Source organism: Oryzias latipes, chromosome 4, assembly GCF_002234675.1.
Source record: "Oryzias latipes chromosome 4, ASM223467v1".
NCBI classification, from domain to species: domain Eukaryota; kingdom Metazoa; phylum Chordata; class Actinopteri; order Beloniformes; family Adrianichthyidae; genus Oryzias; species Oryzias latipes.
This window is the reverse complement of record NC_019862.2, coordinates 15,772,379-15,787,270: the sequence shown is the minus strand read 5'-3', so window position 1 is coordinate 15,787,270 and position 14,892 is coordinate 15,772,379. Positions and strand designations below refer to the sequence as shown.

Sequence of the window (14,892 nt, the reverse complement as noted above, 5' to 3'; positions counted from 1 at the left end):
CATGTGTCTATTCATGCCTCTATTCATTTTTTTATTAAATAAATAAAAAATAAAGTCAACAATAATATCCTTAAATGTGAGGTCTCTAAATAGGGTCAGGTCTTCCTTTGTTATGGTCAAGAGACTACATTTACCACAATCCTTTGCACGTCTTACTCGTTCGCGTGTTTTCCGGATGACGTAGCCAGTAAAATAAGGCGTTCTTAAAGGCGCAGACAGCAGCGCGCATTTGCAGAAGTGGCTAAAACGGGAAGAAAAAAGGGCGTTTTGACTTTAGAGCCGGAATAGGAACGTGACGAAGCGTGCATAGGCTTGTGCGTTCTGTGAAAAGACCCACAGCTCTGGTGACACGTACGTTCAATTTTCTATTGGCGGGGTTTCAGTGGCCGAAATTACCTTTTGTTTTAGTCGTGATTTCGTGCAGCTTACTAGGAGTCAAAGGGTAAGTATTTCTCCTGTGCATAACAGGACTAAGCAAATCTAGCCCATTTTAAATAACTGTTGTTTTAACCTATCACAATGGGATTCTGGGTTTTTTCTTCCACCCCCAAAGTAGATATGGCAAAATTATTCCGTGCTGCTATCCTGGGACCCCCAGGATCGGGAAAAGGCACGATATCAAAGAGGATTGCGCAAAGCTTTGGCCTGCAATATGTGTCCAGTGGCGACTATTTACGCGCGGGCATACCAGCCAACACAGGTAAGATGGATTCTGTTCATGCACAGAAGCCCAAACATTATTACTGTAGTATATTATGGAGTCCCAGCAGCCCACCAAATTATGTTCCGAGTTTCATGCTTCTCTTTGATTCAATGGTTGTATATTTATTTGCTTTAAAAAGACACACAGCTGGAAATAAGTTCAAATAAAATTAACTTAAAAAATAATGAAACTTTGTAGTCCAGATGGATGGAGGCCTTGTGTGTTATCTTGTGTGTTTGGATGATCTGTCTGGGGGTGAATGTGTGTTTTGAAATCCACAGTGGGTCTCTAGTGTAAACCTATGATAAAGCAACGATTGAAGCTTCAGCTTTCAATGACAGAAAATGGGCCCAAAGAGTGGCACCAGACCAAAAGGGTCATGTTTCGTCTTGTCCTGTTTTATTTTGTAAAGCTAGCATAAGTAGCTGTCTTTACCTTTCTGTTTTCTATCAGAGGCAGGGGTGCAGATGAAAACCTACATCGAGAGAGGCCTCTCAGTGCCTGATCACGTCGTAACCGGACTGGTTCTCCCCAAACTGGAACAGCTGAGCAGTCACAGCTGGCTGCTTGACGGTAAGACAGAGCCAGCTTTTGTGACTGCGCAGCCAAGTTTGTGTTTGCACCTTTCTGTTGATTTGTTGGTAACAAGCAAACTCTTTGTTTGGTAGTTCTGAGTTTACCTTGTGTTTCCAGCATTTGTAATTTGGAAACATGCTCTGCAGTAATGCGGTGTCATAGTGATTCTGCGAGCTGCCTGCTGATTGGCCAATACAGATGCCTCCCCCCCTAAAATCTCACAAAGGAAAGCCAAATCACAGGCAGGCCCATATGTTAGAACTTTTTTGCAGTTTCATGAAAAGGGGTCCATGAGCGCTACTCTCATTAAATGAGTCTAATGATAGGGTAATGCATACTTTGTTCCATTATAGAGTTGTTGTTAAAAAAGGGTTGATTCAAGAAAAAAAAGTCAAATAAGGTCATCAAACGAGTCACTGCATGCTTCTTCTGTAAGAGAAAAAATAGTCAAGTTGGGGCATCTTTTTTATTCCCTGAAGAAAACAGACTTCAGAGCCAGGAGTCTAACTCTGCACATCAGCCAAACTACTAACCAGCAAAATCAAATGATAAAAAAAAGTAAAAGACTCATGGGGCTAAAAAAGGTTTTGGGTTTTATTTTTCTGCTAGAGGGGATAATGTTGCATTGTTGTGATCAATCAGATTAGCCAGAAGTCAACCAGCAACACGACAATGCTGCTGCATAGCCTCACAATGTCCTGCAGCCAGATTATCTGACTTTCCCAATGACCTATTGGCACACGTGTAATTGACACTCATATCACATTAGCAATTTGAAAACCTAACTTGTATTTTTTTAAACTGATAACTTGTCAGGAAAGTTTGTTCCTTTACAATGGAGTAAAGGTTTTCAAACTTTTTATGTTTTAAGTTTGTTTTTTGTCTTTAAACAGCAGGTTTTAAGAGTTTTTCAGGTTCGGAAGCCTGTTTTTTAAATGCACCTTGGATTTTAACAGATGAGCAGATGATGATTTCCTATGACAGACAAAAGACAAACATCTCTTGGTGAGATTTGACCCTTAAAGATGTATTTTCTTTTGCTTTCATGCTGGATCAGTATTTTGTGTGTTTTAAACATCACTTGCAGGTGGGTTTCCTTGTCTGCTTAAAATTTGCACCAAAATGTTAAAATGAAATGTTTTGATTTGCTTGGATTTGTACCAAAATCCCTAAAATAGTTTTGTTTTCCTACTTTGCGCTGTAGTTTCAGTGTAAGTATACTACAGCACCTTTATGACTAGTTTCACGTGTTGAATGAAAATGATGAAAACAGTGCAGAAACCTGTCTGGGCTCTGGGACAGTTTTTGACCTTTCAACTCATTTTTTCCAACTCTTGTGTTGCTTTATGACTTCTGTGCATTGGGTCAATGTCTTGTTGCTTCACCCGACCTCTTTAGGTCTCTCTGTTTTACGTGGGGGGAAAAAAAAGTAGAAATGTATTTATTCTGTTTTTTGTTTCTTTTGAGATATTTCACTCGCTTTTTATCTCTTAGTGTATAAATAAATACAGATCTTAAAAAGATGCAGAGATATTTGTGGGTTTTTTCCACTGTTGGATTTATTAATAATAATAAAGGTAGAAAAACCTTTACCAATATCCCAAAACTGTGACTGGTTATGAAAAAAGTTGCCTCAACAAAGTACAACTTCCATATTATCTTTGTAATTGTTTCTTTATAGTTTCGTTAACGTTTTTTGAAGTGAACCTCATGCAACACATTCATATTTTTTTTTACAACAAACCTGTTTGTATCTAAATATAATGAATACACTGTTGTCTGAATGCCATTATCTCCTAAAGAGAAGTAGTAAAAGGGGAACATGCCATTTTAAAATCAAAACTCTTCTTAAAAAAATCATATGAAGTGTTTACTAGACAATTGGACATTGCAGAAAGCGTCTGTTTCCATTCCTAGTCAATAGAGTCAACCACCAGCCTGTCTTTCTTGGGCATTGTTATTTGATCCCTTTCTTTATGATTCTTTATACATTTTTAATAGGAGGCGGATCTGCCAGCAGAGCAATCAAGCATACCAACTTTGTAGCAGGAGGAAGGTTATATTTCAGAAATATCCTCTAGTTTACTTGGGATAAGTATTTCACTGTTGCTAGCTTTAAAATTCAAATATGAAGTGTAAGCTCAGAGGTACTTTCTATTTTCTTTTTATTATTTGTCTATATGGAGTCAAAGTTTCAAAAAGTAACACTTTGTGCTTCCTGAATAATACATGCACTGTATTAAAGGCTGTTTTTCTTTTCATCCAATTTTGAGTCCGGTTGTAGCTCCCAGCTTCTCGGCTGGTCATAAATCGATTTTATTTAATTTTATTTTGTTGCATGGAAAAAGCTGAACAAGTCCAGGAGCTGAGGAATACCCCATCAAGTGATAAGAAATGAATGAGAGGAAAAACAAAGCTGTGGTGGGGATCACATCTGATTTCCTAATGCATTCCTGCCTTAGGGCTTGAAGGTCATGCACATCCAAAAGAAGTTTCCAGCCTTGACCTTTTATATATATTTTGATCCACCATACTTAAACTGCCTGAATCTCTTAGCAATTTGCTGCACACAACTTTTTTTGGAAATTCTGGGAAAAAATGTCATTGCACAAATAATTAGTTTCCCAGACTTTAGCACAATTTGATAGAAAGTGTCCCTTTCTTCCTAAGGGAATTGATCCTGTTGCTCCTTATTTGCACACATTCACATTTTTGACTAATCTTCTGGAAATGTGCTAACATCAATTCTTTTATTACCTTCCTCCTAACTTTTCTTCTTTTAGTTGCTGGCATCAAGTTTATACCTCATCCATAAACATTTTAAGTTCTGTTGAGACAGCAGGTATTCGTTAAGAGTTGATTTGTACGCTAATGTTTAAACAGTGTCCATCAGGTTTATTGTATTGGTAACATACTTTAGTGTTTTGGTAACACGCTGGCTGAGGAGGTTGTAAAATTTCCTGAAATAGCTTAAAAAAGCAGATTGTTGTTTGCTTTTTAGGGTTAAATATTAAACGGTGTGGTTGATAGGAATGCCAAACATTGATGAAGCAACCTATTGGGCTTTAAACGGCGGTTAAAACCAGGAAATGGGATCAGTAAATGAGTAAATAAAGAGGTAAAGAGTAAGAAATGATAGATAATTGCTCAGAGCATCGGATAATGAAGTTATTTTAAAGATAATTTTTTCTCTCTATTAGATCATAAGGTTTTGTAAAGAAACACGGATGCAAGAAAACATGGCAATGGTCCAGATTGTTAGTCTTCACATGGCTCAGTGATCACAAAGATTTAATTCTATCAAGCCATACATTTACAGGAAGTCATGCCCCACTCAGGAATAACTGAGGGAATTTAGATAATCCTCTTATGTTAGATTTTATGTTGTGTTCAGCTCCAACAAGATTATAAATGCTCGTGAAGAAACTAAACAACTGATACGGCGTGTTAAAGTTTTACGCCTAGAGATGTGCAACATTACAGAGCTGCCACTTGCCCTGTTTTGTTATGGCTGATTGATCCACACTGTGTCACTGCAAGATTAGCTTCCCCCTCAAGTCAGTTCACTCACATACTAATCTAGTTGTTACAGTATATCACAGCTACATACCGTTGCACTGTAAAATGTCTGGGTCCACCTTTATCCCCGAGTAGCCTCTGAATGAAACCTCTTTACCAAAAAACATAACACAATCTTAAGGAACCGAATAGTATGCTCTCTTTGACATCCATCATTTTTCATCATGGAACACTGTCCTGTTTGACAGTTGCTGAGACCTCTTCCTTCCCCCTTGTCCAGGTTTCCCCCGCACACTGGCTCAGGCTCTGGTGCTTAACAATGTGTACCAACTGGACTTGGTCATCAGCCTCAACATTCCATACGAAACGCTGAAGGACAGACTGAGCGACCGCTGGATCCACCCCGCCAGCGGAAGAGTTTACAACATGAGCTTCAACCCGCCCCGAGTGCAGGTGTCGTGAGTCCTAAGCCTTGAGGGCGGTCAATACTTCATAGCGACCGGCTATCGCATCAATTGTTGATGATGATTAATGATGAAATGCTGCTGTAATTGTTGGGGCTTGTCAGACTAAGGTTGGGGGGCTTTGCTTGCGACTGTCTGCAATTTATAATAGTAAATGGTTGCTCCTTGTTTCTTTGACGCTTCGTCAGATGTTTTAGAACCAGGTCAAGACGTTTCTATTCGGAAACGTTTTTAGTTCTTAATCCAAATGGTGATTTTTAACTTTCATCTTTACTTTTTGTGGGCCCTCTCAGTTTTGGATGTTTTAATCTTTCACTTTGTGATCTGATTGTGAAAAATGCTGAATAATAAAAATGTACCTTTCCTAATTTGCGAATGTCGGAAAAGCTGAGGCAAGTCATTGTTTGCTGAAATTAATGAAACAAGCTACACTTTTGCCTGTCTTGCTTAGGATGAATCTTAATTATTAGATGCTTCTGTGTAATAAATGTGCATTTTTTAGATTAAATTCTCTTAAATGCAGGTGCTGACCTTGGTTTTTTGTCCTCAGGGGAAGGATGACATCACCGGGGAACCGCTGATTCAGCATGATGACGACAAGCCAGAAGCTCTGATGTCCAGACTGAGGCAATACAAGGAAGTGGCAAAGCCTGTCATAGATTTGTACAAGTTAGTAAAAACGTTCTGCTGCTTGTCGTTTCTGAGGTTCTTCGAGCTTTTTGTCTTTTTAAATAAAGATGTGCATTACGGCTGCACAATATGAGGAAAACTCGCGATTTGCGATATTGATGATCAATATTGCTATGACGATATAACTTGCGATACATGAACAAATAGCAAAACAACCAAAAACATAATTTCCATATCACTGCAACTATTTAATTTAAATACGAGTCAAAATAACTTAAGTTATACTCCAAATGACCCTTGTCTACAGAGGAGGCGAACATCTGACATAAAAGGGCTCCATCCCCATTTGTCAATGATGTAAAGGAGTCCATCTGATTGGTCAAAGGAATAAATGGTTTTATTTGATTTGTTAAATACTTCAAGCTGCCTGTTTTAGCACATTTAAGGTTACCCTTTATCACAATCTTTCCCAACTTTTGCGATAATTTAACAAGAAATTTTTGATTTATTCAAGATTCAAGATTCAAGAACAACTTTATTAATCCCCGAAGGGAAATTTAGTCTGCAGGCCTAATGTGCATCATATCTAAGGGATTCATTTTGAGGTTAAGCATTTTTTTAATTTTATTTACAAGAACAGTGAACTTAAAATCTCATGTCCTGTTTGTCCTCTATCCTTGTTTAGGACACAAGGAATCCTTCACTCGTTTTCTGGAACAGAAACCAACAAAATTTGGCCTTACATCAACTCTCTCCTCAGTACCAAGCTGAACAGACAGCCGTCCGATGCTCACCAAACGCCCTGACACTGCTTTGATTGTTAGTCAGCGGGGCGACATCCTCATCACATGCTGGAAGGAGGTTCATAAACAGTCAGTGTTTTGTTTCTTTTTATAAAATCTTTAGTGCAGATATTTTCTACAGCCTAATATTCAGTTTTGTTCAGAATTCCAGACTCTTAAAAAGTGGAAGGTTCCAAAGCTTGTGGACCAGATGTGTTTTTGAATACTCTGTAATAGCAGGTGGGGTACTTCTTTGGAAACCAAAAACAGATCATTGTTATCAGTAAAAATGTGACACCAAACCCTAGAAAACGAGCTTGTCTTTCGGTTTTAGCAGAACCTCATCGGCTCCGTGATGACAAAGGAGGATTGATCTTTGACAATCTTTTTTTTGTTTGTTTTTCTAAACTTATGCAAACTTTGAGCTGAAAAGCAAACTTTCCTACCAAATCATCTGTTAGGAACATAGGAATATTTCAATTTAGAGCTTTACTGGCTCAGGAAGTCATTTCTCCTTTGTTTCAGAGGCGGCGTTAGATGTCTGAATGTCCGTGTCTTCCAGCTGATGCTGGGCGGCTCTAAGAGGCCTTCAACTGCATTCTCTGGGCCTCACTGTAAACTAACCCCTTCAATTTTGTTACATTCCTTTAAATCTACTCTAAAGTTGCCTTAAGATTTTCCATATTCCATCTGTATGAAATATGAAATGTTTTGGAATACTTTTGTAGGTTTAGTTTCACTTTACAGCAATAAGAGGTCATTTTTTATGATGATGTAGTCATGTGGGTCTTTTTTTTTTTCTTTTTCATTGTGGATGTGCGGCAGAAATTGTCGAATGAAAAAAAACGTTGGGGATTTTGCTTTGAATCTTTTAGTGAGAATAAAGTTCTCACCATTTAGATCTTCAGCGGAAAGCTTGTCTTTTGTGATTGCATCTTTCTAGTGACCAATGTGAGCAACAGACCAAATGACCTAAAACTACCGATAGCTTCTGTGCAAATGCATCACATTCAAGTAAAACATAAAATAGTTTCTGGGATCAGAACATGATCTGGTTCTACAAACCCAAAGGTTTTTGCTTTTATTTAGTATGTAACTTGGACGTTGATGTTTGATATTCCAGAACTGTAGGTGTCTTTGCGCTGTGTAGATAGATAGTCATTCTAAGCTTAGGATGGAAGCACATGAAATAAAATGATCATGTAATGAAGTGGCAGTGTGCAGCGGTGATGCAGCACACTTTCCCTGTGGATTATTTTGTGTTAGACTGTTCATTTCGATGCTCACTCTGTGGCCTCCAATGACATTGATTATGTATGAAGAAGATCTGGCTTTATATCAGAAACTTGAAACGTGTTACATTCCGACAACAATAATAAAACTGTTGTTCTGTGGCTAGTTTTTGTGTATTTAATTGCCTTATGAGATTGCATTAAAATGTGTATAGTATTTTTTGCTGCTCTGCCGTGCCAGCACCTTTTTTTTCCCTGCAGAACCACCTTGATTTTTTATGGTATTCTAAAAGTTGGTAGTCATTATCTGGAGCTTAATAATATGACAACTCATTGTTGGTGCAAACATTGTTAAATGCACATTTTTTCTTTTTTACAACATGTCAAAGAATTTCAGCTGGGCTCAGATCTAATAACTGTCTGGACTGTAACCTTATTTTGACATGGTGGTATATTCAGGCTGAAGTAACATCAGGAGATCAGTGGACCGTCATAAAGTGATGGAAGTAGCCACCAGCAAAGTGTTTAACCCTTGTGCTATCTTAGATGACCCCACCCTTACATTGACATGTTCTCCCTACCATGACAAAGGTGGATAAAGGTGGAAAGATTTCATGTAATCCATGGACACCAGTGAAGATCACAAATCATTGAAGAGAAAAGGTTCAGAGCACTGTCTAGTGGGTCTAGATGACCCAACTCCCAATGTTAAAGTGCCTATTATAGCACAAGGGTTATCAGATCTTATTGGCTTATATCAGATTTTATTGGCTTTAAAAACACAATGACAGTAGCCCAAATAGTACACCAATAACAATAACCTTAGCCCAAAGAAAGATGGAGTTCTGTCATTATGTGTATTATTTGAATTTTTTAGTTTAGTGGACAATACAAACTGATGCTGATTCTTGTTTACCTGACAGGAGTGGAACCAGGTGTGGCCCAACTTCTCAATAGCCCAAAATGTACAGAAATGGTGTTTATCATGATATCTAGGATTTTCTTTCTCATGACAATGTTTAGTTTGAACTTCAGCAAGTAACTTAGCCCATTTTCTGTCACGTGACTGGCTGATTGTGAATTCTTGGCACCATTTCAATAAGAAAGATCTCCCTCACTTACAGGTACACTATGTCACTGCACACAATTTTCAATAAGGCCTACACTTAGAACCAAAAACTAAATAGCCTGCCTTTCTTCTCAGCCAGTCACAACCATATATTCACCTTTAACCCTAGAACACTTTCGCTATAAATGTTATACTATCACTTTTGCTGGGGAATTTTTAACCAAAATAATACACCCAACAAATGTGCTTGTCATAAAAAATTGAACAAAACATGACGACACATGATAAATTAGTGGTTTTGTTTTCTTTTCAAATGTATGTGAAACAAAATGAAAAAGAAAAACTTAGGAAGCTCCTAAAAACATGCTCCAAATTTACTGAAAAAAATAATAAAATGATAATAAAAACTTGGTTTTTGGTCCACCCATTCCTGGGACATGTGACAGACTTCTTGACATTGAAATTTATGTAAATAGTTTTGCTCGGGTAAAAATCACCTGGTGATAGTGCTCTAGTGTTAAGGGTGTGGATCTGCACTCTAGACAGTTTGTAAACTCCCCTCTACCTAATTCCCCACCTGAAGAAATGATTTGGAATGGTCTGACCTCCAATCACCATCAGCATCTAGGCTCTGAGGTTTATTCATCTAAGGTCTGAGGTAATCCAAAACACGCAAGACGTAACTGATCCAGATCCTAACTGCTAAAGGTTATGGACTTATTTTAAGGATATTTTTCTGAAACACAAAAGAAATCTTTATTCACTTTCTTAGTATCCCTCTTTATTGAGACCTGTTTGCAAAAAAATATAGAACAGGTGCAGTCAAAGTGGCCAGTGACTATCATGTACACACATTCCCTGACTGACTCATGTGCCATGAGCAGGTGGCTGTGCTGCAAAACAGCAAATAACAGTAATCTCAAGAAAATACTGAAGGCTTTCTTTGAACTGAGCATTTGGGAAAATTGTTAAATAATTGTTAATTATTTATAATTGTTAAATAAATGCAAATGAAAAGAATAAAAAAGGTGACAAAATAATACAATGATGCAATAAAGTGAAGAATGAACTTGAAGGCATGTAAACCTAAATACATAAAGTAAAACTTGTACAAATGTCTAAAAAGGTCGAGAAATAGGTTTGGACCGCAGTAGCTCCTAATGGAAACCTTGGAAAACACCTTAGATTTAGCTGTTCTGAATGTTTGGGAAGAATGGGGCTTTATCACCTGATAACCGCAGGCACAAGTGTTGACACTAGAAATAATGCAACACACAACAAAGGAATTGTTTGACAAAGGATAACTGGATATGTGTGCACACAAACACTACAATTGTGTTTCTATTTTAAACTAAATGTAGCTTAGAAAGTAAGGGATTTATGTGTTGAAATGAAAAAGAGACAATCTTCTAGACCAGGAGTGTCAAACTCATTTTCACTGAGGGCCACATCAGCATAGTGGTTGTCCTCAAGGGGCCAGATATAACTTATACATGTAACTAAATGTAATGAAAAATAAATATAATTACTCCTTAATGTTAAATAACTCATTATTTATTTACTATAACTTTTTAAAGTGACAATTACAGTTCCATAAAAAAACAAAAGTTTTCTTGTTACTCTAGCATAAATCCTTTTACATTTGATTCTGTCAGGTAACATTATATGGACAGTGTTTAAGTCCTATCGTATAGTTTCCCAATCCGATATTTCAAGTCCGATTCCCTGATTATGAATAAATACCAATTTTTATTTTCTATATAAAAAAATAAACACTTTTATGCTCTTGCGCCTCACGGGCCACATAAAATGACATGTCGGGCCACATTTGGCCCCCGGGCCTTGAGTTTGACACGTGTTCTAGACCAACATCAATTCAATTCAATTCAATTTTATTTGTATAGCCCAGAATCACAACAACAGTCGTCTCGATGGGCTTCGAAGTAAAACATGAACTCAAAAGGATCACGAATACAAAGAGTTCAATAGGAAAATACTAAAATGAACTAACAAACTGACCAAGCTATACTGGCATCCGTGCCCTTAGACCCCCCTTCGCGGTAAGGAAAAACTCCCCAAAAAAACGGATTCCGGAAAAAACGATGAAACCTCAGGGGTGCCCACATGAAGGAGGGATCCTCCCCCAGGACAGACAGGGGATTTACCAGAACTCTTAGAGAAGAATTAACTTAACACTATAAACGATCAAACACTATATTTGATCATTGATGTATGCTGGATTATTAAAGTTTGAAGTAAAACCACAAATGGACAACTGAACAATTTAATAACTTTTCTCAATTTTTCACTTTTTAAAAGGCTTTCTAGAAAGTTGTTTTCAAACAGGAAATGTGTAGTTTTTTAAAGTCCCACCCAGATAATCTTTTGAGCCATTGTAAAAGCGTTTAAATGATCTTTTAATTTTAATTATGCCCTTTTTAGGCCAAATCAAAATAACCAGTTGTTTTCTAGGACACGGTTTCTGCAGAGCGGCAGGAGTTACTCAGAAATTCACCTCTGAGTTGTGGGCGGGATCATTGGCATTACGTCAGCCTGCCATCACTTCCCATCATCCCTTTGTTTACACTCTCTCCTTCTAGTTTACAGCCCCTCACAACCACAAGCTAACATTACGGATGCAACAAAAATGGTAAGCCACAATGATGCTATCAAGCCGTACAGTTATGACCAAGATGCCAGCTCAGACAAGGAACATGAAGACGTACAATGGATGGGTCAGAATGGAGTGGAGCAGGGAGCTTATGGCCGGCCAATTGTAGCTTCTAGGTCACAGCTACAAGCTTTTTCCGACAGCATTTTTTCATCTGCTCTTGATTTACTAGATTTGAATAAATAAGAAATGCAATTTTAAGCTTGATTTTCTTTATGTGTCTTTATTCATGAAAAAAATGCTACAAGAGCTTGCTAAAAACACCGCCAAAAAATCCATTGAAGTGGGTCTTTTATATACTGTTTTATAATAAAGATACTTTGCTTACCCTGTTGTTTTTATTTAGGTTTACAAATTTTTTAAATATTTTTTTGGGAAATCCTAAAACTTGTTATTGAGTGCTTCTATCTTTGCAAACCCATTTTGCATCTCAGACCTACTCGTCTAATCCTGTGGGATTTGTAACTAAAGCCCATGTGTACAAGATGGGGTGTGACTCCTGCTCGGATTACTATTTCATCTGCCTGTTTACCTTTCAGAGAAAGCGGCTCCGCCAATAGTCTTGCAGGTTTAGATTAGGATTTTACTCCGATTCTGCAAAGGCAGAAGCTGCGTTTCAATTTTTTTCTAAAAAAAAACTAGAACTGTCTTTAATTAATGTGAAAAGAACTTAAATTTGACTTTAGATCTGTTTTGAATTTAACTTCAGGTGTGTTTTTTCCCAGCCATTTAAAGCCCAGTCTCTTGAGTCCACTCCAGGTTTTCCTCTTGCAGTCAGGATGCGCTCAGCTGCTCCATTTAACAGATTCATAAACAAGCTCTTCGCTGCCGTCTCACCATTTAGGCACATCCCTATCTTTTACAAATCCACCAATCCCCTAGCCGTTTTTGCCGATCATATGCCAGAGTGTGAGGTTGCCATAGGCCGGTTTATTTTCTGTGCGATTTTAACGACAGGTGAACGCGGACATAACGAGGGGGATCTCTCCAGGACAGGCGTGTTTCCGTGCCCGGCGAAAACTCTGACCTTTGACTGGCCGTTAATGACACAAAGCAAAGGTCGCTGCGTGCGCACGGAGCATCCGCTTCTACCGAGCGCATCTCAGTCACGGCACAGCACCGCGCACCGGGGAGAATGACCGAAAGCGCTTTGAAAGGTAAAATTGTCTGTTTCTACACATTTCACGGCCATTTTCAGACATTTCACCTTTCAAATGAGGCAGAGAAGAGGATAGCATCACGATCTGTGTGCGGATGTTACATAATATTCTTCCCACTGTGCGTCCGTGCGCTTGATGGACTGGAGCGGTTTTCATCCACACGCACTAATTACACAGAGAAAATATAAGAACGTTGGGATTAGAAAAAATAAATAAAAATAAAACCAAATGTACATAAAAACCACAAACTTCACAAAGGCCCGTTCTTGACGCACACAAACGCACCATGAATGACATCATTTAAGATATTTTTGCCAGAAAACCCTTTCCTTCCTGCCCAACTATATAATTTGTCTGTGTTCTTTGCTTAAATACCTATACAGCCCGACTGCTTTTCATCCGTACTCATTCACACCATCAATTTAATTCGACTGAACAATTGTGTTTTTAAAGGTGACCCACTGAAGAAGAATAAAAATAAAAACACACCCAAACATCAAACTCTGTAAAAATCAAACATTTTCGTCAGCTATTTTTTAATATAAAATGTGTCACCTCGTTTCTGTAAACATTTTTTTTTTTAAATTCAGAATATCCATCTTCATCTCCCAGAAATAATAGCTCCCCTCCTCCGGGCCAATGGAGAGCCAGCGCGTCACTCGCGTCACGTGAACGGCTTAACGCGGCTCAGTCTGGTTTCCTGTTTTCAGGATCAGTGACACACTTTTGTACTTCACTCGACCCTCAAGACAATAAGACAAACGATTTTAAGTTAAAGATTGAGAGATTTACAAAGTCCGACCATTAAAGGGGCGCATGAAGGAAGAGGTAAACTCTCCTTTAAAGGCAGTGTTAAGAAGGAACCCTTCTGTCAGTGTCACAATCACCAATTCAGGTCCAACAGCAGCTGATCCTGCAAATTCCTGGATTGTGCTTTAACTCTTATGAGGACAATTATTGACCTCAGCGTTTGCTGAAAGATGTAGTAAAAATACAACAAGCTTTGTGTTGCAAAGAGCATAAGAGAGCGGTAAACAATGCTATTATAACCATTTGTAAATTTAAATATCAAGTTATTTTTAACATCAATGCATTATTGCATTTGCTGTATGTATTTAATGCATAATTTAAAAAAATACAAATGTAAAAGTTAAAATGTGTGAAAATGATCAAGTAAAATTAGTTTTCCTGCAACTGTTTCAAAAAAGGTTTGAACCTCTACCGTGAAGGTTTTTCACATAACAATGATGTTACAGCTTATTACATGACAAGGGTGTGGCAAAACTTTAGTGTTAACTTTGGAAACATTAACTCAAAAATTCTGTGATCTGCGACTTTCAGCTGCAGAGTTTCTGAGTTGAGCATGACTGCATAATACAGAGCTAGCTACAAATGTCTACTTCATTTAACATAAAGGCATTAACATTCATCCAACTTGAACATAAAAAGACTGATTTCCGGTCCGTTTTGAATCAATGCTTCATGGTAAATAGTGAGTATACACTTAGTTGAGGCATGTACATAAAATATCACCATAATCCAAAACTCTGATAATAGCAGCAATCAACCTATTTTCGCTTTGATTTCACGAAAGACACATTTTAACCTTAAAAATTCCAGCTGTATGATGAAAATACCGTATTTTCCATATAGGGCGACTGGATTTGAACTTATGTCATATATAAGGTGCACTAATCTTTAAGGAGCATTAAGCAAGACAAAAGAGTCAAAAATGAGTCTGTCAGCCAATCAAACCTTATTTACCTGAGTTCATAGTAACTCTAGCATAGGGTCTAAAATGTTTAAACGCTAAAATAGACATTTAGTCCAGTTTCTGCAAACCAAAGCTAGCAGGAGCTGCAAAGTCATACCTCACTATTTAGAAAGATACACTGTATTTATGTATTTGGGACCATTAAACTATACATTTAAAAAATAGTAGCTAGTAAATATTACAATTATTAAATTAAAATAGTGTTATATTTCTATTACAATACTTTTGACAGCATCACATACAAGTTCTTTTCAAAACAAAATACATTCTGTTTCATAAGATCTTCTCATGGCAGCAGATTAACTTGCAATT

General features: G+C 37.7%; 2 protein-coding genes across 3 annotated transcripts in view; both read left to right on the top strand.

The window, feature by feature from the left end:
- The first annotated feature begins 219 nt into the window (after window positions 1-219).
- On the top strand, window positions 220-8,072 carry ak4 (adenylate kinase 4). 2 transcript variants are annotated; one of them, XM_004068018.4, is made up of 6 exons: window positions 220-442; window positions 554-700; window positions 1,157-1,276; window positions 5,079-5,251; window positions 5,813-5,931; window positions 6,578-8,072. In XM_004068018.4, the coding sequence occupies exons 2-6, from the start codon at window positions 559-561 to the stop codon at window positions 6,696-6,698; spliced, it is 675 nt and encodes a 224-aa protein (XP_004068066.2). In that variant the 5' UTR covers window positions 220-442; window positions 554-558; the 3' UTR covers window positions 6,699-8,072. The 2 variants fall into 2 exon arrangements, with proteins under 2 accessions (XP_004068066.2, XP_011472428.1); XM_011474126.3 differs by having other exon boundaries at window positions 221-442; window positions 557-700.
- Window positions 8,073-12,471: 4,399 nt separating this feature from the next.
- The window catches only part of dnajc6 (DnaJ heat shock protein family (Hsp40) member C6), a 37,014-nt gene continuing 34,593 nt past the window's right edge, over window positions 12,472-14,892 (top strand). The window contains exon 1 of the mRNA XM_020702458.2: window positions 12,472-12,803. The gene's annotated coding sequence lies outside the window, so the exon portion shown is untranslated. The remainder of the gene's footprint in view (window positions 12,804-14,892) is intronic.

Coding starts and splice junctions, on each gene's coding strand:
- ak4 (XM_004068018.4), top strand. CDS start 559: ATGGCAAAATTATTCCGTGCTGCTATCCTGGGACCCCCAGGATCGGGA. Junction 1,277..5,078: donor TCACAGCTGGCTGCTTGACG/GTAAGACAGAGC, acceptor CCCCTTGTCCAG/GTTTCCCCCGCACACTGGCT. Junction 5,252..5,812: donor TCAACCCGCCCCGAGTGCAG/GTGTCGTGAGTC, acceptor TTTTGTCCTCAG/GGGAAGGATGACATCACCGG.